At 44.4% G+C, this 27325-nt stretch overlaps 1 protein-coding gene across 2 annotated transcripts in view; it reads right to left on the reverse strand.

Annotated features, from left to right (window-relative positions):
* The window catches only part of LOC147665697 (alpha-tocopherol transfer protein-like), a 62182-nt gene extending 35092 nt beyond the window's left edge, over positions 1–27090 (reverse strand). Inside the window, exons 1-2 of one of the 2 annotated variants that reach the window (XM_086949586.1) lie at positions 27034–27090; positions 10876–11328 (exon numbers count right to left, since the gene is read on the reverse strand). In XM_086949586.1, coding sequence (XP_086805712.1) covers positions 10876–11314 — 439 coding nt within the window. In that variant the 5' untranslated portion in view covers positions 11315–11328; positions 27034–27090. Of the gene's footprint in view, positions 1–10875; positions 11329–26752 lie in introns of both variants that reach the window. The other variant, XM_086949587.1, reaches the window with a different exon arrangement.
* Positions 27091–27325: the final 235 nt, after the last annotated feature.

Here is a 27325-nt window from a genome sequence, read left to right on the forward strand (position 1 = left end):
CCGTCGAAGGCGCAATGCGGTGTTTGATCTCTCCAGGGATTCAAACACCGCGCACACGTCTTTTGTTCAGAGGCCCCGGTCTGAGGTGAAAGCCCGTATAGGTTGTAGCGGCCGGGCGGATTTAATTACTGCATCTGCCGCGTTGCACATTATAATGCTCAACCGCTTGTGTGGCTGTTCTAAGGGTTGTGGAGTCTGTATATTTTTCTCTGTTACGCCTGGAGTGGGGTCCTGTATTTGCCTGTCCTAGGCTTTATAGGGGACAAGGCCCAGACCAGTGAGCGCCCCTTTGTCAAGGGGGTGTGTGTGTGTTCTTTGCATCAGTTGCTGCCAGCAGTTGTCTCCTGGGGCTTGAACCCCTTTAATTGCGGTGTTGCCCTACCGCCCTTGAACTCAGCTGTCACCCAGCTTTTGTATTCATACGGCCCCTCCACAGGCCTGTAGAGTTGCCATTCCTGTGCCTTATCTCCATCTACATGAAGTATTATGATGAATATCATGAGGAGGAGGATCCCCTTGCAGAGATGCCCTGCGGGGGATGCCTTTTATGACGCTGTCGATTCCTCCATTTATCAAGCTGTTGGCCAGGCTATCTCTCCTTTGGAAGACAGGCTTTCCCGCCAGATGAACAACGCATTATTGCGCCTTGAACAGCGCATAGGGGCTCCCTCAACTCCAATAGCCCCTACTGTCTCTGTCCCGGTTGGTTCCCCTCCGGCTAGTGGCTCTGGATTCCAGTGGTGGATTCAGACGCTTTTGAGCGCCTATGTCAGGCTTTCCTTGACAGTCAGGCAGTACAACCGACTGCACCCCACCCCTCTCCTCCACCTCCGACCACCCAGCCTAAAGATCCGGACACTGCTGGTGATACTGACACTGACCAAGGCCCCTCGGGGCCTTGGCTTCCCACCCGCCCGGCAGTTCCCCCTCCAGTCACCTCGGACATGTTGTATCCAAACGATATTGTTCATCCACGCTCTTCGGAGTGGGTCCCGGGGGAGAAGGTGTCCGCTAATGTGGCAGAGCACATCCGCCGACCTTTGGAAAAGGAGGCCCGTAATTGTTTGCGGCCAGAATGTCCCAGTCCTTCATTGGAGGGTAAAATAGCCCTCACCCCGGAGATTGACCCCAGGATGCATACTTTCCTTCAGAAATGTATTTGTGATCAGAAGAAAGGGATCGATAGGTCCTGGAGAGCTTGCCAGGACAAGCTTCTGGATGCCCTCGGCCCAGCTACAAAGATTTTGGATATGGCCGAGGAGGCCAAGGAGTCATGCTCCACTATATCTCCTGAAATAGTCTCCAACTGGGCTCAAAGAGTCGTCATCTTCGTGGGCAATGCCAATTGTGCCCTCTCCACAGAGCGCCGCAGGTCCCTTCTCATAAAGATTGACCCAAAGTTGGGTGACCTGGCGGACTCTGGGGCTGTGGCTCATGGGGGTCTGTTTGGCAAGCCCTTCATGAAGATGCTCGCCAAATTTGTAAATACCTTCACTTCCCTTGATAGGGCGCAGTCTACAATCCGAAAGGTATCCCCCGTGTGTTTCGCGGGGCCGGCCGAGGCAGGGGTCGCTCGGCCGGTCGAGGTCACCAGCAGGGTAACCAGAAAGGCTCCGCTCAACAGCAGGACCAGTCCCGCTTTGGGAATTTCTATCCTACGAGAGGACGCAGAGGCAAAGGAAGAGGATTCCGTGGAGGTGCCTCCAGTACAAACCCCGTTGAGTGTTCACCTTTCTTCCCTGTCAAAACTAGGGGAGCAACTAGGGTAGCAAGTTGCTACCAGGCTTGGTTGTCGCTCACACACGATGCGCAGGTTCTCCAGACGGTGCAGGGGTTTCAAATAGAGTTCATGGGGTCCCCAGTGCAACCCTACCCTCCTCGTCCCATCCTGTTTTCAACCTCGGATGCTGCCGTAGTGGACGCAGAGGTCTCCTCGCTCCTGCACAAGGGCCCCATCTCCCTCCCTGCCCACCACCCAGAAGTGTTTTTGAGCAATATTTTCTTAGTAGACAAGACAGACAGCGGCAAGAGGTCCGTCATAAATTTAAGCGAGTTCAACGAATGGCTAGTATGCCGCCATTTCAAAATGGAGGGCATTCACCTACTTCGAGATGTTTTACGCCCCTGCGACTGGATGGTCCGCTGGACCTCAAGGATGCTTATTCAGTGATTCCAATTTTTCCTCCACATAGGAAGTTCCTGCAGTTCACGTGGGGAGGCCGCATTTACGAGTTCACGTTCCTTCCGTTCAGCCTCTCGTCAGCACCTTGGTCTTTTACCAAGGTCCTCAAGCCAGCAGTAGAGTTTTTGAGGGTCAGAGGGAGCAGGATGATTGTGTACTTGGACGATCTCCTCTTGATGGCTTTGTGCCCTCATCGCCTGGAGGCTCAGCTTCAGATGGCGGTAACCCTACTCCAAGACCTAGGTTTTGTGATCAACAGGGACAAGTCTCTTTTACAACTGACCCAGTCTCTTACCTTCTTGGGGTTCGTCATTGACTCAACGTCATCTACACTCCGTCTTCCGGACAAGAAAATTTCCAAGATCCGTCACAAGTTGAGTCACGTTCTGGCCACACACAAGGTATCCCTCTGCTAGATAGTGCGGGTACTGGGCCTCTTGTCGGCCTACTTTCAGGCCATCTTCCCAGGCCCCCTACATTACAGGGCTTTGCTGTGCCTCAAAGTGTACTTCCTTCGGAAAGGGTTCCCTTACTCTCACAAGATGGCCCTGACACCCGAGGTGAGAGCCGAGATCCAATGGTGGTTGGACCATATGGAGGCCTGGAACGGGCATGCAATCTTCGGCTCTACCCCAGATCTAGTGATAGAGTAAGATGCCAGCAGGCACGGTTGGGGTGCGGTCTCAGTGGATCAGTTTGCGTCCCGTCTGGACCACCAGACACCCCAGTTCTTCAGCTGGAGGCCGGACACCTTGGCAGCGGCCACAGATGCTTTTCTCCAGGATTGGAGCCTGGAGCAGGGGTACGTGCTTCCTCCATTCGCAATGATCACGCACTCTTCGGCTCAGATTCGCAGACAGGGGGCGGATCTGGTAATGATTTCCCCCCTGTGGAAGTCGCAAGTGTGGTTTCCAGTTCTTCTGGAACTTTCTCTGGATTTTCCAATCCTACTCCCCCAGTTTCCAGCTCTTCTCACGAATCCAGAAGGGAATCCTCACCCGCTGGTGTTAGCGGACTCTCTGTTTCTCATGGCGTGGCGGATTTCCGGGGCAGATGGGAAACCCTGGGCCTTTCGAGAGAGGCTGAGGACCTCATTTCCAAAGCCTGGGCGGACAGTATGGTTAAACAATACCGGTCCGCATGGGGTAGATGGTCCCGTTGGTATCTGCGACAGGGTTACGGTCCCTTGGTCGCCGGAGTTGTTGCCGTGGTGAATTTCTTGGCGCAGCTAGCTTCCGATGGCCTTGCTTACCGGTCTATAAATACCTTTAGGTCAGCGATTTCATCCGGTCACGTCCCGGTCAATGGTACTCCGGTAGGGGAACACCCCCTGGTCTACAAACTACTACGGGCGTGAGGCTGGCCCTGCCTCCTGAGCCCTGCTACTCCTCCCTCTGGGACATCAATCAGGTTTTTAACATTCTTCTTTCCTGGCAGCCTAACCGGTTTCTGTCACGGAAGGAGCTTTCAGCAAAGTTGGCTATGCTCCTCTGTCTGATTTCGTGTCGACGGGTCTCGGATGTCCGGGCTTTGGACATTTCCAGAAGGATTTTCTCTCCTGCGGGAGTAACCTTTACCCTTCTGTGATGCACTAAGTGTCATACCAGGGTTATTTCATACCCGGCAATTCCGGACTCGCCAAAACTGTGCGTGGTCAGATGTCTCAAGGCGTATGAAGAAATGACGGAAGAATTTAGTCCCCCTGGAGAGGGTCAGTTACTCATTTCTCTCCGGAAGCCCTGCAAAGCGGTCTCCTCACCCACGATCACCAGGTGGGTTCGGTGGGTGATGCAGGAGGCAGGCATAAGTTTGCGACATTTTGGTGCACACCCCGCTCGTGGAGCAATGGCTTCGAAGGCGTTTGGTTTGGGCGCATGCCTGGAGGATATCCTTAATGCGGCAGATTGGTCTTCGGACTTTACCTTTAAGACGTTCTACTTCAAACCAGTTCTAAATATGGCGAAACTGGTTGTGGGCAAGCTTTTAACAAGCATAATTCTCGCCTCCAGTCCCGACATAGAATGAATAATTTCCTAGCTAACGTAACGGAAAGTTTCAATTCTATTAAGGACTCGGAGGCAAGGATTATCCCGCCCATTTCTCCAGGAGGAGATCCCTCCCTGTAAGGTAGTAAGTAACAGTTTTTCATGGAATGAGTTTTTTGCCTGTATGTTATAATCTGTTTACTCTGTAACGAGTTGGCTCTGTGTTCTCTAGGTAATGGTCTCTGTCATTTACAGGCTCTGATGCCCAATAACAAGATGTCTGAAGAGGGCGGAACAACTGTCGTTGCGCTCAGAAAGAGGAGAATGGACACTCGCAAAAGGCTATATTGGGCTGGTTGCCCCTGATTGGAAATTGAGTCTGTTCATGATTGGTTGTTGTCATGATTGTTTTCTGACTAAGTTTTCCCTATGGTTCATGGGAAAAGTAGTCTTTTGTTTACCTTTGTGCTGCTAATGGAATAAAAGTGAAGAAAGTAGGCATAATCCTCGCCTCTGAGTCCTTAATAGAATTGAAACTTTCTGTTACGTTAGCTAGGACATTTTTCATTCTTTATCCAATTCAGTTTGAACAACAGCCGAGACGTGTTTCATCATATTCTACGACTTTTTCAAGGCTGTAGAATTAAACAAAACATGGATTTTCTTAGATTGTACATTTCACCAAATAAGATGATAGATTGCTAGTACAAAGAAGAGTATATTCAGAACAAATCAAAGAAAACGATGGTTTAAAACACTTCTTTAGATGAATCGTCCAAAAGAACATCACATATCACATGGCAAGCCTGACACACATGAATTAAATACAACAGATAAAAAGTACATAGACAATATCCCAAGCTTGAAAATATTCTAAAAAAACACCTAAAAAAGTCCAATAAAAAACGAATTAGTATGTGAACAAGGTGAAGATAAAGAAAAATTTGAAGAAAAACTTGGGGAAAGACTTGAAAGAAATGTTCAACTGAAAAGTGATGTAGACCCAACCAAAACCTGAAGAAAAGGCACAAAGACCTCTGTGACTAAACAATCCTTAGCCCAAAAACAGAGTGAAAAGAGCTAAGGGAAAATGTTCTTGATACCTCCAACAAGTAGTCAACACAGATGGTGAAGTCTGTGGAAATTAGAAACTCAAATCCTAGTCCTCAGAGCCCCGAGGACCACAAATAAGAACAATCTGTGAATATATTTCTTCCCACACAAAACTTCACAGTTAATATCCACACAATGATATGCAATGATAATCATGTAGCTGTGAGGAAAAGAAATAATGTGAAAGAGAGAAAATCAGGTCCAAAAATAAGGTGAGATGGTATCACCATGAGAAGTAAAAAGGATCCTCAACAAATGCAGTCTACAGTTTATTGAAAAGGCACACACAGCAGCTACAAGTGTATACACAGTTGTTGATAAAAGGTCAAAATACAAACCCAGAGCATAAACCCACAAAACCAGTCAATGAATTAGTAAACAGCATAAGGTTAGGGCGAGTTGAAACAGGAACCATGTGACACATGTGAAATTTACACCCCTCATTTCCAATTTGTACGTGGCATGAAGAAACAGACAAACAGTCTGAAGTCAAATTACGAAAGTGAGAATTCACAGTAGGTAATGGAACACCACACCGGAAGCAGTTAGGCATTTAAATGGTAAGGCTGCGAAACAAGGTCATGGTCGCATGCAGTTACTGTGTGCCGCAAACCCCACCATGTATTCAAACAAGCAATAACCGTACCTTGTCACACAAAGAGACGTCAATAACTTAAATATATATGTTCGTCCGTTTCAGCAACAGCCCTAATAAGCTTGTGCTTTTGTATTGGTGGACAATCCACTCAAAAAAGGTAGATTATAAATGTGCAGAAAAACAAAAGGACACAACAAGAGTTTTGTTGTCAAGCCTCTCAATGAAAGCCACGTCAGTTCCAAAAAAGCGAGAACTCACCAAAGCAGACACAACTCACCGGCTGTCTGTATCTAAGTCCGTATGTTCATGTTCTGGGGGCCACTCAACGTGGCTCCTATTAGGCAAAGCTTAAAGTTATGCACTGGGCCAGGAACATAGAAAAGGATGTCAAATGAACAAAAGGGCTCCATCGGCAAAGAAAAAACGAGCGCCATTTTAAAGTGGAGTCTTAAGTAGTATATATCCAATATTATCTGATCTCTTATTCCTAATATTATGCAGAGTAAGTGTAACAGCAATAAATAAGTTTATGAATGATCACAAGTTAATTTAAAAATAACTTTAAGAATGAGTTCTGTACCAGTACATGTAGCGAGATACCGTAGCTATAATATCACACATAAAACGAGAGACAGTCTTAGAAAAAACCTTTTTCTACAGTGGGCATCAGATCTATATGTGGTTGCCAGGAACTCACTAGCAATGCCTAGCCACCAAGAATATAGCAGATGACTATAGCCAGTCAAGTAAAGAAAATTAGAAAGGAAAAATACATTCAGCATAAAGTATAAACGTGACATTAGTTCAAGTGAACAGGAATATTGCCACAAACCTATAGTACCCAATTAAGAATGTTGGATTTCTTATTTATTTATCTCTTTGTCACCGGGCTCTTTCAAAAATTCCTCCTTTTTCAAACTCTATGTGAAGATCACATGGTGGCTGTGGCAATATTCCTGTTCACTTTAACTAATGTCACTTTATACTTTATGCTGAATTTATTTTTCCTTTCTAATTTTCTTTACTTCACTGGCTATAGTTATCTGCAATGTTCTTGGTGGCTAAGCATTGCTTGTGAGTTCCTGGCAACAACAGAGATCTGATGCCCGCTATAGGAAAAAAAAACTATTCTAGGACTGTCTCGCGTTTTGTGTGATATTATAGCTATGCTATCTCGCAACATGTACTGGTACAGAATTCATTCTCAAACCTATTTTTAAATTAATATGTGATCATTCATAAACGTATTTATTGCGGTTAAACTTACTGTGCGTAATATTGTGAATAAGAGATCAGATAATATTGGGTACACAAACTTAGACTCCTCTTTAACATGGCGCTCGTCTTTTTTTTGCCGATGGAGCCCTTTTGATCATGTGACATTCTTTTATATGTTCATGGCCCCGTGCATAACGTTAAGCTTTGCTTATTAGGAGCCACACTGAGTGGCCCCTAGAACACGTACATGCGGACTTAGATACGGACGACGAGTTCTCTCTGCTTTGGGGGGTTCTCGCTTTTTTGATACCAATATGGCTCTCTTTGAGGCACATGACGATTAAACTCTTGTCATGTCCTTTTGTTTTTCTGCACATTTACGATACCCCTTTTTATGTTTAGATTGTCCACCAATACGAAGACCAAAGCTTATTAGGGCTCTTGCTGGAACAGACGCACATATATATTTTTGTTATTGACTTCTCTCTGTGTGACAAGGTACGGTTATACTTTGTTAAACCTGGTGGGATTTGTGGGACACGCTAACTGTATCCGACCATGGCCTTGTTTCACCGCCTCTCTGTTTAAATGCCCAACGGCTTCCGGTGTGGTGTTCCATTACCTAATATGAATTCTCACTTTCGTAAGACTGTCTGTTTCTTCATGCCACGTACGAAGTGGAAATGAGGGTGTAAATTTCACATGTGTCACATGGCTCCTGTTTCAACTTGCCCTAGACCTAAGCTGTTTACTAATTCATTGACTGGTTCTGTGGGTTTATGCTCTGGATTTGTATGTCAATATTTTATTGACAACTGTGTATATGCTTGTTGCTGCTGTAGGTGCCTTTTCAATAAACTGTAGACTGCAATTATTGAGGATTGTTTTTCCAGGTCATGGTCATACCATCTCACCTTATTTTTGGACCTGACCGTCTCTCTTTATCATTCTCCTTTTCCTTACAGCTACATGATTCTCATTGCATACCATTGCGTGGATATTAACTGTGAAGTTTTGTGTGGGAAGTAATATTTGCACAGATTGTTCTTACTTGTGGTCCTCCGGCTCTGAGGACTAGGATCTTAATTTCTCATTTCAACGGATTTAGCCATCTGTGCTGACTACTTGGAGGTAGCTTTATCAAGAACATTTTCCCCCTAGCTCTTTTCACCCTGTTTTTGGGCTAAGGATTATGTAACCACGGAGGGCTTTTTATGCCTTTTCTTCTCGTTTTGGTTGGGGTCCACATCACTTTTCGGTATAACTTTTCTTTCAAGTTTGACCACAAGTTTCTCTACACATATTCTTTCTTTATCTTCACCTTGTTCACATACTCATACGTTTTTATTGGAATTTGTAGGTGCTTTTGAATTACATTTTTAAGCTTAGGATATTGTCTATGAACTTTTTATCTGTTGAATTTAATTCATGTTTCAGGCTTGCCCTGGGATATTTGATGTTCTTTTGGACGATTCATCTAAAGATTGCTCTGTTTTTTAAACCATCATCTTCTCGGAATTGTTCTGAGTATACTCTTCTTTGTGCTAGCCTTCTGTCATCTTATTTGGTGAAATGTACAATCTAAGAAAATCCATGTTTTGCTTAATTCTACGCGGTACAAAAGGGGCTGGTGATGGACGGAGCATCTGAACCAATCAAACACTCAGACCCAGTCAACAGATCTGGGTTTAATCCATCACCGTTCTGTAGCCCACTCTGCCACCCCAGTTCAGACATGGCCATATGCAAATCAGTCTGACCCTGTGCCTCATGGGAACAGTCCAGCCCGAACTGCCAAGCCATGCCTTCCCTGGACCGGAAACAAGCTTCCTAGGACCGGTTTCTGGCATTACAGCAGTCTTCAGCCTGGCTTGCTTGAATCCAGTGGCAAAGTGAGCAAGGGACTCACGTCTGAGCATACCCTGCCAACTTATGGCGAACAAAGCGGTACAAAAGGGGGTGGTGATGGACAGAGCATCTGAACCAATCAAACACTCACACCCAGTCAACAGATCTGGGTTTAGTCCATCACCGTTCTTTAGCCCACTCTGCCACCCCAGTTCAGACATGGCCATATGCAAATCAGTCTGACCCTGTGCCTCATGGTAACAGTCCAGCCCGAACTGCCAAGCCATGCCTTCTCTGGACCGGAAACAAGCTTCCTAGGACCCGTTTCTGGCATTACAGCCGTCTTTAGCGAGACTTGCTTGAATTCTACAGCCTTGAAAAAGTCATCAAATATGATGAAACATGTGCCGGCTGTTGTTCAAACTGAATTGTATAAAGAAATGAAATAAAAACTAATGGAATTGTTGATTTCTTTTTTTTGTCTTACAATTATGGACCTGTCTAATTGACAGACTATTTACAATCTAATCGGTGATGCTTTGGACATCCAATACATATAGATAAATGTTAACCCCTTGTGTGCGGTGCCGATTTTCGCCCTGTGCAGGCGATTTAGAGAGTGGGCGGGATTCGGACGGCCACCGACCGTCCTCCGCATACGCCCACCATGAAGTATGATGGCCAGGGGCCGTCCGAAGCACCGAAGGGGTTAACAGGGATTTGTGGATAGGGTTGGTGGGACTAATGTAAAAAGACCCTGCAAAGCGCGGTTCAGAAGAATTACTGAAAATCAAGCACATTATTATAATTTACATTTAGCTCCAACATGTACTGCTAGAGATTCACATAAATAAGTAAAAACATATTTGAGATATGCTAGAAGTAATCATATTAAAACCTGGAGCAATCTTTGCTACTGTGCTACGAGAAATCAATTAGACGACAGTGACGGTGACACATTGTTATTTCTTGGACAGGACAGCTTGATTTGACATGGTGTTTGATATCTCATATTGCTGTTCTATGGCTATTTCGTACTAAAGAAGCTATTTAAAGCCATATCCACTACACCTATACTCTTTTTTTGCCTTCAGAACAGCTGCAATTAAGTAAATCAAATACAATTCCCATAAAGAGGATGTGGACCTAAAAAGCACAAGCCCTCAGAATTTCCTGTCAGCAAGAGAGGACTACAAGGCTTCTACAGAGTTGTTGGATGATCCTAGATTAAGTCAAACAAATATAAAGTGTGTTTACGAGTTTTTTTGGCTAACATGACTAATTCAAGAGGGATTCAATTAATAATATTTTGTTTAAGCAGTAGAATTTTACCAGTATAGGTGATTTATTTGACCACCGTGCAATGTATAAGAAGATTTATGAGACCGTTACATACTTAAAAGAAACATTGGCTCTGTGTTATTATAGCATTAATGAGACACTAGGGAGCATAACAATAGTGAGTAATGGAGGTACTGTTAAAGAGTAGGTAGAGCACAGGTAACAAATGCATTGCCTAACATTAAGTGGTAAACATTGCCATCATCTTGGGTCACATGATGAGCCACTGACAACTGGCCTACCAAGAGTGGCAAATGATTCAACAAAACATTTTAGAGACAAGAGAATATGTTAATGGATAAACTGGCCCATGTTTTAACGGTGCAAGGAGGAAGATCAGATTCAAATTTAGCTGACAGCTTCTATATCTCATCAGCTTTGTGGATTTTTGAGGTAGTAAGCATGACTTCTTGGGACACTGAAGTCATTACACCACCAAAACAGTTTATATGTAGCCTATATCCGGGGGCTGTCAGCTCCACGTTTTCTTGTAAAATAGGAGACTGGCACATAGGAACAAACATTAAGGTAGGACTCAACAAATGCATTTCGTAATCCACCCCTACTCCTTTTCAAAGAGCTACCTTTACCTGGACGGATGCAGACGACCTGCTGTCCCTTGGTGTCTGATTGAGGCAGAACGGTTACAAATCCAGAGTCTAGAACAGCTTGGATTGCAGATGGTTTTAAATTGTTGAAAACTTCAGGCCAGCTCCTTCGACACTCATAATAGTTTACTAGAAGCTGCAGGGCCTTATCATAGTCAAACTTCCTGGCTCGAAGAAATCTCAAAAGAAAAGCATCATCCACGCGAGTTGGGAGATTTGGATAATCTTTCCGGATCATGTCCCTGAGGGCCTGGGCATCACGTAACCTCCATTCTGGTTTTTCTTGCAGTTCTTCACGTGCCTTTGCAACAAGTTCTGGAGTCAACGAGCACACATACGTTTGGTGTTTTGGTACCCCTTCACTTTCTGACTCTTTTTCTTCTAAGGTCTCACTTCCCAGCACACCATTTCCTTCAGCCATCAGACAGTGGAACACTAAAGCAAAAAAAAAAAAAAATTTAAAAAAATCATTGATACAAATCATACAACACTGATAATGTTCTTATTACTGGTAATACTCAACATCAAATATAAACCAACGTTTTGAATGTAAACAAAAAATGGCCTTACACACTAGGTTAAAAGTTGTGCAACTGGTTTATAAAAGCAATATATCATTTACAAAGATTCTCTTATGAGTAAAGGGTCGCCTTCATGTAAAAAACAAAATTTTAAGTAGAAAAGGTTTTCATTAACTAATAAAAATGTAAAGGGTACTGCCTGAAGAACGAATGTCAAGATCACCTGCAAAAGGTCTCAAATCAAATATGCTCAAGAGAAGATCTTTAAGAAAAAAATACATGGTATTTTGTCATATATACATTAGTTTTATAAGCATTTACTCAGAAGTACCATTTATTTTATGTTCAAGCATAATGTCCAGTGAAGGTCAATTCTAATACACCTTGACTCATGTTAATCAGCCAGTTGTGACTCTAGTTCGTGATATTTCCGTGTTACATATGAAGCTCTTTATTGTCCTTGTGGCAAGATCTGTCCTACACAAATAACTTGAATGCATAAATAAACAGATATGTTAAGTGACCTAAATGAGTGCTAAGTGCTGGCATTCAGACCGCCTGTGTCTGAAGTCTCAGAGTGGCTCCTCGTAACATTTATTTGAGAGGGGGTGGGGACGGGATTAGCCATTTTGTATTGTGCCACTGCATTCAAATAAGATGTATGAATAAACCTTCAATTTAAAAATTCGAACCGAAAAAAAACAAAATCAAAAAGTAACAAATGTTATGTGGTTTGCAAACATCCAGAACATATACACTGGCACTGAAGATCATACACTTCTTGGGTTACAACCACTCATAAAGAGTAAGAATTTGTGATGGTGAAAAAGTATTGCATGACATATGCATAACTTTTTTAATATATTTCTCTTTTTGAATGTCAGGAAATGCAGCTTGAGGGAAGTTAACCATGGCCGTGAGATGCATGATTAAACTGCCTCTGCATGTTTCCGTAAGCCTCCCGCTGATGCGGCTGCCCATCAATAAGAGAATTGTCTACTAGACATTATGCATATTTCATAAAATAACTTATGGCCTTGTGCCTGTACTTATCAATGATTAGGTTTCCAGACATGTTCCTGTGAGGAACCTTAAAATATTTAGCGGGGTGTTTACTGTCCGCTCTTAAAATCCGAAAAATTGGATCTGGTGGTTGGTTAGTTTCTTATTTGACCACCCAACGAGAAGAAGGGACTCCCTCCTGGCCTTAAATTGTTCATCAGTTACACGATCTTCAGGGAAAAGCTTAAGAAACACACTTTTTTCGACTGGATTGGATAGTTGGTCTAGCACCAGCACACTCTAGAAGGAAATAACACAACAAAACTTAAAATAACAAACAGGCTGACTTTCCGATGAAGGAAATTCTAGCTGTCGACACTGACCTTGGTACACGTGCAGGGAAAACCTTATAGGTGATGAGAATCTGCCCCTCTAACCCTCTAAACCTATCAAATAAGACCCCTTTTCACACAATTTTTTTTATACAACTACAACCTTTTGTGGCACTTAAAGTATGTGTGAGAATCTGTCTGGAAGGGCCCACCACATGCTCAATAACCCTGTCCCATCCCTGTATCCTGTGAATCTGGTGAACCTACACCTATCGTTCTGACGGCTTAAAGTCTGCCATGCCGCTGTATTTTCAGCAGTCCCAAAAATAATTTCTGGGTCTAAAAATCCACGAATCCTGCCTCCACGCTTGGAAACAGCTATGACTGAACCCGGAGTTAGGTGAGAAATGACTTCTGCTTCAGTGCAGCAGCCAAGATTTGCACAGATTTCCTTCTTTCCGATGTAAATGGGTGCAGCGTTTCCTGCTTGTTTAAGGAATGTATACAATGGGAGGTTATACGGTAAAACACACAAGAACTGACTTCCATTGATGTTTCCCATGCGAGATAGGTGCTGTGGTCACTCGTAATCTTTCAAATAATTTTACAATTTTCATTGAATGTAGTACCCGAGGACCTGTGGGGCCCAGTACTCTCATCTGCCAAGCCAGGCGAGGGGTCAAATGTCCTCATGCGGACCCTGCTCACCTCTACTGGCGCAACCCAGAGTTTCCACAGGCTCCCTTATTGCAGCAGAACTGGCCGTATGGGGGACTCACAGGTCCTCAGGAGGCCTCCTTGAAGCAGGCCTCGCTGACCCCTGAATCCCCTGCCCAAACTCACCCAGAGCAGGGAACAGCAGTTCAGCACCTGGCGGGGGCCTCAGGAGTCCTCCAGTTCAGAGCATCAACCAAGCTTGGCATGATCAGCTGAGGGGGCCACTGTCAGCCGTTGACATTCCATTTTGACTGGGTCACGCCATACAGGCCTCGGGATGTACTTAGAGGTCCTGCAACATCTTTCAACCTGGATTTGCTCATCGTATATCTTTAGAAACCTCAAAATTTGTGCAGGTTGGTAGAGGCTCAGTTTTAAACGATCCAGCAAGAGGATTCCTCAAGATGTACGAGGAGGTCCATGAGAGCTATAAAAAGCGCCCGCCATCTTGGCCGCTCAGAAAATGCCCCTAAACTCTCACTTTCTTATACAATTCAGGTTACCCATTTGGGACATTTGGATGAATGGGGTTTTGTAAAACAGTAAAATCCATGCTGTATAGACTTCAAGCCCTAGTCCCTTCTTCTAGATACCTCTCAGAAACACCCTGAGTCTGTGGCCACAACATGCTTCAGTAGTGACTGCCCTGAAATTCAAATCAACAGTAATACAACTGTTCATAAAAAGCAGAGTGCGAACTGTTCATCATGGAAAAAATTCAATTACAGTGGGTAAGCTTGGTAACCCTCAGAACCTGGTTCACTACATATAAATGTACAAAGTGATTCTGTTGGGGGGAACCAATTTGTGTTTTTTAACTTGTAAAAAAAGGGGAACACAAGGAATCGCCCTCCCGAGTTATACATTGGCCACCCACAACACTCTATGTACGAGAATCAAACTGTATTAGCCAATCTAATGCAAACAATTCCATTCATAAGGATGTTCCACAATTTGAAAAACAGTGCAGTGCTTGTGAAAGTGATGTCACAAATCCAACAAATAAACAACATGTTTTAACTCATAGAAAGACATTTTTGGAAGTCAGGTCTTCATCCGGACAAGAGATAGGAATACTCCCTCGACACCACTAAATGGCGGGTGGAAGTGTGTGGGGCCTTAGTATGGATGGCAAACCGGGTTCCAAAAATTAATACTCATACAGGACGAAACATCAACATTGGATTTCTATGAGCTTGATGCATATGGACTGCCTATTGACAAAATAAGGAGGTTACTCTCTTCCTATTGACTGTATACAGAATCTTGCATTAGCTCCTTTTTTTAGTTAATACATATTGTTCTCTTGCATAAAGTGTTGTAGCTGATCAATGCTTAACTCGTGAAGTGGATTACTTGTGTTCTCCTTGTTCCCAAGTTCAGAAACACACATTGGTTCCCCGAAAGAATCACTTTGTAAATTTGCATTTAACATTATCATGAAGCAACGCAAACAGTGTCCCTTTGGCCCTTTAATGAGTGCAGCTGGTCTAATCTGAATAGAAAGCTGCACTGTAACTATAGCTACTTGGGTGTGATAATATCTAGTTCTCTATTACATATGCCACAAGTAGCATCATTCGCAAAGTTCTCAGTGCAAGCAACCTGCTAAAGATGTTTGATAGTAAACTCAGTTGTTCATAAACTGAACACTTGTTGAGAGAACTTACATCTTAATAAATATATTCATGTACCGTCTTCAATCACTCAATAAGGAACTAATTGAATGTCATTTAATGTACTACCAATGGGTACTAAGAAGATTACCCCATTACGGACGAAACACTGGTACAACGCACATTGGACAAATTTAACATCACGAAGATAGGTGATCTATATCTGAATGATCATATCCTCTCTATATCCTATGACACCTGGTTTCAGGACAGGTCTTTCATGGATGCCTTTATAATGCAAAGTATTCACACTCCCTACTTATCCGATTGCACCGGAACCTATGGACCCGCTGACGTTGATAATCGAGTGCGAGACGGTACCCATCTCATTTCCAAAATGTATAGGCCCTGCACTGGTATTTGACCGGGGTCAGATGTTAAAGTGCGCACTGCATGGGAACGCGATCTTGGCCGTCCCATTACTGTCGATCAATGGGAAAAATGTTGCATGGTGACGAAGTATCCCTCAACAGCAGGTACAAACTCAGTCACTTTAAATTCCTCCGCAGATTATACCATACGGCAGCTTGGTCACACAAAATTGATCCTTCCAGGCCGCACCACTGCCTGAAACATTATGCCCACATGCGGACTTTGCCCATCTTACATGGACTTGTCCTAAACTACAGACATATTGGGAACAGGTGCATGTCAGATTGGGTGCAATGACATCACTGACGCTTCTTCCCACGCCAAAAATGGTTCTCTTGGGATACAAGGTCAACTTTCCCATAAAGATCAGGTGGTTCACTGCTCTTGGGCTATTGTTAGCTAAACGGGAAATAGAGCTGCTATGGGGTAAACAAACTTCTCCTAATCTACAGGCTTGGCTGCGTAGCCTGGCATATTGTAATATAAATTGCGAAATATACGCTTCCCTCATGCCAAGTTCCTCACGCCCTAAAGATATATGGGGCCCGTACAGGGTGTATATTGAGGAGAGATGCCGAGAGTCAACCTCACAGGTTGAAAATGGCATAGTACCTCAGGGTATAGGATGACAGGCCATATTGTTAGACATGTGACTTATGTTATCTGAAGCGTCCTTAGATTAGTTTTGTTGTCTATGTTTGAATATTTTGATAAAGCGGACAAGTGGAACAAAAAGACTAGAATTAATAACCAACTGAAATGTTGAAGATATTGATTGGACGGACCGAGAGATTGGATAACACTGTTTTTGTTATTTTGAACATCCCTCCAGCTGTGATGCCTAATACTTTGATCTATATATTGCAAGTATGTGACTGAATTGCGACCACATTGGATATTGTTTGTTACTTAATTTGTAAGAAAATTAAAAAAAAAAACTAAGAAGATTAACACCTCAGGCACTGCTGCGACTGGAATTTGGTATAACTCCTAATGATAGGACTAACAATAAAACAGTCATTTATCAACAACAAAAACAACCCACTTTATTCGGTTATTAAAAACCATAAAAAACCATACATAAGTCACACATAAAAGACAATAAAATATCATATCCAAATTATCAAGGATGAGGGCGACAAAATATAGTATTGGAGGCTGTAAATCAGAATCTTAACTGTAAATAAAAAAGTTAAAATAAATCAGTGTAAAAAAGCAAGTGTGAAACTAAAAAATAAAAATATACATTGGATAGCAAAGGGGGGGCTTTTTTTTCTTAGTCTGACAGCTGCGACGAAGTAGCTAGCAATATTACAAATCTCCCATAGCTCATTAAACAGTAAAGCAGGTTTGACCCGAGTAAATCATTTCCCCTCAAGTATTGGAACAAGGAACCTCCTACGAATATCATTATAGTGGTCACAGAACATTGTAAAATGCATTGCGTCCTGAGTCAAGAAATTGTCACAAGTACAAGGACCAAAGTCACTCGTCCTACACCAAACTTGCGAGTTACCCAGAAAAAAGTGAATCAGGTTAAAACGAAATCTGGTTAGAAGCAGGCGGTGAAATGGCTTTGTAACAACCCTCAGGTAAGGTTCATTCTCTGGATGAGTTTTTAACAGAAAACGAGCTTTAACTGACGGTTTCATTAACTCAGTCTCCTCCGCTCTGCTGACTTCAGGTTAGAAAAGAGTAATTTTATCCACGCCAAATCATCTTTTCTTATTTTATCAGGTAAATCAAATAGATCTGAACGTCCAAGCTGAGCTAGAATGTTCTTAACGTAAGCAAGCCATGGAATGTTAATCGCTCGGTCCAGGGTGACACATTCCCTAATAATCATATGGTTCAGTGTTAAAGAGCCATGTTTTGAGCCAACAAAGCACTGGGCCCAGCCTCAGCCTGCCTGCCACGTAACCAACACCTAATTCTTGATGAATTGCAAAGGTAGGAGTTGATTGAGGGACAGACAAGAGGGAACGAAGAAATGTATTTTCGACTATCTGAATCTCCTCCATTGGCTTGTAGCCCGAAATAGCCGAACTTAGTCTTTTATCATTTCCTTCAGTTGTCGAAGCTAAATACCATAGTGGTGCATCAGTGTAAATTTTGGAACAGGGATCAAAATAGCAGTAGCAACCTTGACTCTACTGGGTATGGGAGAGCTATGCTAGCAAAACCTGATTTGAAAGATGCTTGGGAGGAGAAATCTAACTCCAAAATAGGTACGAGTGCTGTAATAAAGGCTGCAATAGGCAACATATTTTTGAGGAAGATATTAATGCCCTTAGCCCCATGAACATGTGTCAATATTGTTACTCCAGCTATGCAGGTCTGTAAGTTCAACACGAACTGGTGCAATGCATGGCATCTAATGTGTCTTGATGCTTTCTAAATTATTGATTAAGACAAGTACTAGATATTGTGGTAAGCATGAAAATTATACAAATTGGGCGTTTCCTATGTGGCTTACTGTCTGAGGCTGAATTACATAATTTGTGTATTTCTTTCAGTTCAGTAGACATTAGATCCAACTTTCTGACATCCAAAGCTGGATCTCCAAGCGAAAGTTCCCATAGGGAAGTCGAATGTAAACAGGGGGTGATACACACCATGAAGCGAGACATAGTTTGTAGGAGAGATAAGAAAGGAAATCATAATATAACAGGTGTGTGTGCATAAGATACTGCCCCACCCACATGCATCCCAATTCAGTACCAGTAGCTCTGAGCTGGGAAGTGAGTCAGGAAGAAATAGCATCATCATAGTCACATCCCAGCCAAATGGCCATGTGCAGAGATACAATAAAAACTAATCGGTAATGAGGAGGGGCTATCTAATCAGTCAACAGGAGTGTTAGATCGCATCGGACTGGAGCGACTCCTCCCGGGCAGGCTCGTTGGAGACGCTGGTACAGACCCGGAGGCAGGAAGTGATTTGTAGAATGTCAGGGTCCGGGAGCTTGCTGAAAGAAATGGAGCTTGCCAATCGATTTTCAAATTTAGTCTTGCAGAGAACAACATTGTATATTTTATGACTAGGTCACAATACCGATGTGCCTCAGTAAATTTGTGACAGGCTTCCTGAACAGCTTCTGGGCCAGTCGGAGAACAGTGTCACAGTCCTAAAAATGTAGGAGACTTGGAATAATGAGTCTAGGGAGAGCCCCAGGAGAGGGGCGAGTACCAAGCAACCTGTGCACCATTTTCACCAAGAATGCACATGAAAAGTTCTTACATTTCAAAAGTGAAACACGCAAGGGATCAATATAGGGTGCCATACGACCAGTGTTGGCGAATTCCGCAATACCCATAATGTAGATATTGTTGCGCTAAGAGTGTGCTTCTAGGTCCTCAATTTTCACATCAATGGCCAAAACCTGTTCGGCTTGGCTACTCTCGTTCTAGTCAGTGTGGTCATACTTGAGGTCCAATTTCAGCTGTTCTGCACTGTAAATCAGCACAATTTGCCTGTCCAAGTGCACCATGAGGCGAGTGACCAAGGATACGATCTTGGCATCGATGGATTGCAAACCGGAGCAAAGTTCATGAAAAACAGCTGCCATGGAATTGGAATTAGGGTGTGTTTCGTCCCTGGAGCCTGGTAGGGGCTCAGAGATAATGGTGGAGGAGTCCCTGTAGAGAAGAGTCTTAGAATCAAAGAGAAGCCTTTCCTGTTGTAGATTGCCCTTAACCATCATAACTATAACCAATCCGGTTACCCTAAAGTGGATACTGGGTAGAAGGGTGAACCCAATACTGTACATCTAGTGCTAAATTAAAAGGGGAGGAGTAGGCCAGGTGCATCCGTAACTCAGAAGACCTTGTCAGGACTAGATGTAGGCCAATGAGACTGGGAGGAGGTCATGAGGTGCAGGAGAGGTGTATGACACTAGTTCAATCCCCACAGTGCTCCCAGGCCAGCAGGCACCACTTGTCCACTCCTTAGGTCACCTAGATGGTGTCTTTCCCCACAGTACCAGTCAACCCAGTGTTAGGCCCCCTGCTCAGAGCTGCCACACACGGCTGTCAGCAATAGGGCCAGGATCTTGGTGTCTTTTAAGGAGGAAATATGTGGTGGTGGTGTAAAGGTGCTTCCAGTACACCAGATTTGTGGTGAACGCCCACCCGTCACGGGCGGGCAGGCAAAGGAGGCAGACTCAGGCACCCTGGCTGCCCTTCTCTGTCTAGCTCTAGTTTAGGCGGCAGTCACAGCAAGAGGCTGTGGGGATCGGATACACCGCAGCAGGTGGCCCCCAGGCAATGGAAGGGGTCAACTCTTCATTCCCTGCAGAGATGAAAGGGGTTTAACAGGGCAGTACCTGACATCGCAGGAGCACTCTCTTCCATCGGAGCTTCGGTGGCGAAGCCCCCATGATAATTTTTTAGGCACTGCATTTTTAAGACACACGTAGTTAACTGAGTTTTGATACATATCTGAATTAAACTGGTGTTTTAAACCAGCTGCAATAAACAATTAACTGATGGCTCGAATGTCTACAAACCGAGATTGTAAAATTTGCATTTTAAGTTTCACATTTTGCCCCCATTAAGTAGGTTTTCCTTCCGGTTGAGAATCTATTGGTAAAGGGACACAATAGGGAAATGAAAGAAAGTTCATGGAGGTGAAGGGTGCAGAGCTAAGGGTGATACTATTCTATATCTTGGAAAATAGGAGACCATGTGCATGCCAGGAATTTTTGAAATGCCGGTGTAAAATGTATGCCTGTTGGAAAAGTATTAAAATTGCATTTAAAAATACACCATTTCCCATCATTTAATCAAACTTCTCAGAGTACGGCAATTCACAGAAACAATGCTCCGTAGAATCTGGCTCAATAAACCATTGAAGCATAAGAATGCCCATAACTAATTATAAAGCAAACTGACATTGAGATCCTAGAGAAGATACCTTGGTTTTTGTCCTATTGCTGATACATTCTAATGGTATGTAAACAGGGCAAGACGAGGGTACATGCAGGTAGGCGGCATCCACCCACTATTTTCACAGGGTAGACGCGGTCTACCCTACCAAGAAGTTGGGTTCATCTGAAATCAACTGGTCCGGGTGTAATTTTCAGGCACCGACACACATTCAGCAGAACTGTTTGCACATTGTCTCTTTGTTCTGAGCAGCAACATGCAGGTGGCAGGGGGGCTTGTTTATTTTAAATTCCAGCAGAGTCCCACACAAATTCTAAATTCAGGGGGCCATCAGACCTCCTTTCCTTGGCTTGGAGCTGTCTGGAGCCTCAAACAAAGATGCAAATTCAGTGGAGCGGAAACAAAAGTACATAGCTTGTTATTACCTCACAAGTACGTAAGAGTGTCATGATTTTGACTTTGTTTAGTTCCTGTATATAAGAGATATGCATGCACTGTAAGAATGTCAGATGTGTTGGTCTATCCCAGCATTTACTCAAATAACAATTTAAATGCCACTATTTGTTTTTATTTCTTTTATAGAGCTACTTAGCAAAATGCAGGGTGTCGGATCACTTTACGTCACACATACACATTATACATTGACAATAAATCATATATGTGTGTAAGTTAATGAACAGGATGTGTTACATTAAACAGGGATGGTTACAGGGTGTAGAAGTCACATGTCCTGTTCTATATTAGAAGGATTACAATTTATGAACTGCAAGTAACAAAAGGATCTGTGTCAAAAGTAGCAACCCACATACCTATCTACATAAAATAAAAATCAGTAATGCTCATGTTACATGGTGTGCTTTGCAGGAGACACATTAACCCTCTATGCTACTCCGAGTCAAAACTGTGACTAGACCAACACAGATCTCTCCAGCAAATGTGTTAACCTCCACAGTTATCCTACCATTATCATCATTATTCCTTGAGTTTTACAGGACACACACATATCTCTGCATCAGGTGCCTTAACCCGATAAGATATTTTAAAATGCAGACTTTGCAACCACTTAAGCAGTGCAGATTTACAGACAAGTTTCTCAATGTTACCAGTTTCTTTGAGGAGGAGTTTTTAACAAATAAATGTCTAAATTGACATCCAGGTTTTCTGTTGGGTTGCTTGCCTTTTTTAACACAAACCGGACATAAAATCTCATTTGTTAAATCTTGATATGTCCTTAAATGTACTCATAATGGATCTACTAAACTTATGAATGAGATCTTAGGATCTCATGTCACAGCCTGTGATACCACATGCGATATCACGAGCGTGATGACCCTTGCATCTTGTTTAACAAGGTTAGACCCCCAGCTTCTTTTTAGGTCTCGCGTGGTGTACTGCACACATGCGCAATCAAGCTCGCGAGATTTTATGTTTTAGAGTGTACTTCACTAATGAGGGTTGAGCCCTGCCCCTCTTCTCCATTGGCTGGCCTCCTAAACGGTTGCCAGCCATTGGAGAAGAGGTCCTAGTGACGTTCTCCTTTCTCGCTAAGCCCCGTCCTTTTCAGACTGGCTTATTTGACTTAAAAAGATGTGTTATCTTTATAGGGCCTGCCTCAAAGATTAGAAACCTTTTACAGCAGAAGGAAGTCGGGGGAAGAGAAAGGCTACGTCAGTGTGAATTTGCATCTGTGACACTTCTAGCCTCGGCTGTCTATTTTCTTTTCGTAGGTTTTCACGTGTGCTGCTGAGGGGAGGATCGTAGGTTTTTACGTGTGCTGCAGAGGGGAAGGACTTGCAAGTACACTTTTTAATATCAAAAAACGAACTTTTGCTCACATCGGAAACTAACATGCAATAATATAATACCCTGAAGTGGACTTTTGGTGGAAGTGCCAGTTTCCCGTAATGTTCTTGCTTAGAATATCTGCACTGGGACACTGTTGGAGCACCAGGAAGAGAAGTGGAAGGGGCTGCACCTCTCCGACCCGGTGCCCGCGGAGGAGGCTGGTGCGTCGCTCCTATTTCCTGGGGCAGCCGGGCCGCCTGCTCGATCTCTGCTCCTGCGCAGAGGCTGCCGCCAGGAGTGGGGCTCCCCGCCACCTCGGGTAGCATGGCCGACGGATCCCTCACCTGCCTGCTGGTCTGTCTGCTGTATGCCGCCGGCTCCCACATGCCGGACCCCAGGGCTTCTCCCCGCAGCAGGACACCGGCTCGTCGAGTCCCACTCAGCCAGTAGCGGCAATTGTTGCCGTAGTCTGGAAGCCCAGCGGGTTAAGGGCTGGACTGATGCCTCATAACGCCGCCACTGCGGCGGGGTGCCTCTACCACACTTTACTCCCTAACAGAAATACGAGAAGCGTAATAAGGCTGGTAGGATGGCTCAGAGGGTTACGGGTTTGCGCAATGTCCGCAAAAGCCGTACGATCCAGGTATTCACCAGGATAACTCGTCACAAAAAAAAAAAAGAAGAAGCAGCCACAAAATGCTGGAGAAGTTTATTCTGGTAATTGAAACCATGAATCCTAAATTAATTACAGAAGGTTCGTAGCTACAACATTAAGCATAGAAACTTTTGTAAGGCGGCTGTTTGCCTTGTCTTCCTGAGAGGTGACTGGTTAAGTCCATGAACACGTTAGGCAAGGTTTTGCCCAAGTAGTACAGTGGAAATGCACGTCTGTGCGGAGCTTTGAAGGGGGATGAAAAGCTACCACGTCATTACTGATGAACGGAGACATGAGTAGCAACGGGGTCTGACTTCGAATTTATCCTGAAGAGATGGGGAAAGACTGCCGGGGGCGCGGGGATATTCCCTCCTGCACTACAGCAGACGCTATGCACAGCTAGAGGGCCAGGAGAGGTTGGACGAAGCGTTCGTACCTTGTGCATAAATTAAGATATTGCCCCGTTTTGAACTTCTATAGGTAAATATAATTTTCACTGGACTATCACTGCGAGGACTGCGGTCTGCTAGGAATCGTTCCTCAATTAAAAAGGCGTACAGTAGAATCCGCTTAATAATAACAGCGACGTCTCGGCTCACGCAGCACTCAGGAGTAGGGGTCACTCAGGAGTAGGGGGAAGCATGAGTAGAACTATAGTCTGTGCGAGCTGTAAATACGTGACCAATCCTATCATTGCCATGACTCATGCTATGCAGCCCACAAAACATAATCCTGTTTATGTGCATATTGTTTCCGGATAGATGGACTGCTGGATATATACGAGGTCAAAAAGAGGCCTTTTTCGAGCAGGGGAGCCAAGTCCGAGCCTCGCGTGGGCGGCCCCCGGTGATTCTGGGCAAATCACTCCCACTCCCACTCCCACTCCCACTCCCACTCCCACTCCCACTCCCACTCCCCCTCACCCTCACCCTCACCCTCACCCTCACCCTCACACTCACCCTCACACTCACCCTCACACTCACCCTCACACTCACACTCACCCTCACACTCACACTCACACTCACACTCACCCTCACACTCACCCTCACACTCACACTCACCCTCACACTCACACTCACCCCTCACACTCCCCCTCACCCCTCACCCCTCACCCCTCACCCCCCACCCCTCACCCCCCACCCCTCACCACCCACCACCCTCCTACCCTGCCTACCAAGAGCGAATGTGTCCTTGCTTTGCGCCACTGGCGAACAGTTAAAAGCACTCCAATACCTTAGGGCGAGTTGGCACTATATAACTCTGCAAAAAGAAGAAAACTTATGGGCACAGTGTAATATGTTCTGGTGAGTAGGTGAAGCTGAGATTTTGGTCTCTTGTCGCCGCTTTCAAATACTACTAATAGCTACCACCACATCGCACGTGTAGCCCAAGTTAGTGCTAAAGTGACAAGTGATGCAGCGTGCACCCCTTCAACATGAAAAGCTGCGCCTTTTCAGAGCGCATTTCAAAATAAATAAATAAATATCGAAATACATATGACATTGCGTAGCCCAGGACGAAGGCTCCAGATTGTCCTGCGCAGACACACTGTAAACCTCAAGGGGGTAGGGATGAGTCCCCCTGGCCATTCCGATGTGTTGCAATGCTCTATTGCCGGGTTTTCTTTTCAGCTACATGCGATGCAGTCTGCTACAGCTGTGTATGCCTGTGGGAAGGATAAATATGGCAGTGCAAAAGCGGTGCACGCGGTAGAAATGCTGGGGGCTGAGCCGTGCTTCCATTTTGTGCTCGGTAGGGCAAAACATTAAAAAAAAAAAAAAAAGGTAGAGCAAATTTGCTTGGACATAAGTAAATACCAAGATGAATACAGTCTCTGTAGAGAGTGCAACTGATGAATGAAAACGTGTTTTTGGGTAGTAACAACTCGAGTCTCAACAACTCGAAAGGAAGAGTGATGGGGATATGACGGGGCAATCGCTGTTTTGCTGTGGCGAAAAACATACGCTGTTATGGTGCACAGCTCTCAAGGCGTCAAGACCCAGAGCGAAAGGTGCGCGAGGACGGCCGGGTGGAGATCCCCAACCTGGACGGGCACGCCAAGTCCATGCCGGACCAGCAGCAGCAGACCTCAGAGATCATCAGCTTCACCAAGTCAGGTAGGGGGCCTCAGGGCGCTGCGTTCAGCACTGTTCCTTCACCACTGCTCACCGCCGGCTGCGCTGTATGATTCAGCACCCCCCTCTCAAGGTGTCCCTCGCCACTGCCCTCCACCCCCCACTATCTCAAGGTATTCACTGTCCTCCATCACCCACCATCTCAAAATATCCACCGCCACTGCTACCCATTATCCACTATTTCAAATATACCGTATTTCTCTTACTTCCACAATCAAAAGACCCCTACACACCTCCAAAACCATTATTTATAATCATCCTCTGCATAACATCTTTTGTCTATTCTTTCGTGATGACACCGAGTCTGTCATCATCCTGTGGCCCCCACCTTGTCAGACGATAGTCACTCTCTACTAGTCAGTCTCTACTACACACTGTACTATTCTACCACACACTCTCGACTACTCAATATACTACTCTCTACTAGTCACTCTACTACTCAGTCTCTACTACACAGTCTCTACTACATAGTCTCTACTACTCTACTATTCTACTACACACTATCGACTACTCAATATACTACTCTCTACTACACACTCACTACTACTACACACTCACTACTATTCTCTACTCCTCACTCTATACTAAACACTCTATACTACACACTCACTACTCTCTACTACACACTCGCTACTCTCTACTATTCTCTGCTACTCACTCTATACTACACACTCACTTCTCTGTACTACTAATACACACTCTCTAGTACACTTTACTTACCCGTCAGGATACTGAAACACTTCTGAACTAAGGATCAATTTTAAAGTCGTATATTCTAGTCAAAGTGCATGTTTTACAGACAACCAAAGAATATAACTGCGTATCTAAAATGTTTCTTGGAGAGCGCATAGTGGTCACATTTAAGCATCTAGGCCTCCTTTAGAATGGCATATATCTCAGAGCATAAAAACGGATAACTGCACAATTACACCCCCCCCCCCACTCCCATAGAGGATACCCGCACCTCTTCCTCTACCCCCTCACATTTAATAAAGTCAAACACCAGCACTGTTGCTTTTCTTGTAAGAGGAATATGCATGCATCCTGTTGCATCTCGTCCTGCACCCCACAATTTTCTTGCACAAGCAGCAAAACGCAATGCAATAGGTCTCACATTGGCAAGAGATTAAGCTATTGCCATTATAGATGACAATGCCATTTATTTATATGTTTTCAACACCAACACAAACAAAAAGTAGGACATTTATTATAGCTCTAACTTTTACAAAGGCGAGACCGTTGCATTGCAAATGCTTAAGACGTGTGCCCTGTATGTAAATCGAGTCGGTCACCAGTCGCATTTTCCTATCTCAACGTGCTTGCTGCAGTGACAACTTTTTCCAGGCTTTTAAGCTTTTATCAAGCCCTTCCATACCCCCAGCATAACCTTCAATTTAGCAAAATTCGACTGGTGTCGCTCTTGCACTGTATTCACCTCCGACAAACATAATGTCTTCCGACACTCTTTTGAAACCGGTCAACCTTCAAAAGGTGTTCTTTCTCCAGCCTCTTTAACGTGATGACCCCGTTTAACATCAGTCATTGCAGACAACAGGATGACAGGTACGATTCATGTCTTCTTCTCGCTCCATACCTAGTCTTCTTGGCTACAATGTTGTGCTTTCCTTTTCGAGTACTGTGTATTCTAGACCTTGTAGTCGGTGTGTCGTTTAATGAAACACCTGTCCTGAACGCACACCTGCACACTGGCTAACAGAAATTATTTGAATAAATTGTGCCAACTGAACGTGATGGGGTTAAATAATACGCGATATTACCTCGTCCTACTCAAGTACCTCTTCTATTCTGACCCTCTGTATCGCATGTCCATCCACAAAGTAGTGATAACCTGGCCTTATGCATGAGTGACTGCGGAAGTCGTGCACATACCCTGCATCTACCATTTGTCTTAACATCCCGCAACGATAGCCGACCCTCGTCCTAGCATCATGTAAATTACAGGTTTGGAGAACAGGTCATCAGCATGCAAGCAGTAATCTCGCCACATCCAAGCTAACACTCTCAAATGACGCTAGAGGATACCGCGCCAGGGTCTTACCTCCCGCCACCCTCCAGAGGACCTTAGAATCCGATTGCCTGTTTTGTTTGACACAATGATTGAAGGGAATTTAAGGCAATCGAGTGGCTGTGTTGCCCTGTTAATTCGGCGATTGGCTAGAATATAATGGCCCGCCTCCTCCCAACATGCGGAAGACAGCGCCGCTGCTGCGTAGGGGAAAAACATACCTTTCCCTTCCCGGAAGTGATTGTCCAGCGCGTAGCCGTCACCGTCGTTCCACGCTGTTGTTTTTATGGTACACTAGTGTATGTCACATTGTCACCGGTGTTCG

This window comes from Lissotriton vulgaris, unplaced genomic scaffold, assembly GCF_964263255.1.
Source record: "Lissotriton vulgaris unplaced genomic scaffold, aLisVul1.2 SCAFFOLD_260, whole genome shotgun sequence".
Classification (NCBI taxonomy): domain Eukaryota; kingdom Metazoa; phylum Chordata; class Amphibia; order Caudata; family Salamandridae; genus Lissotriton; species Lissotriton vulgaris.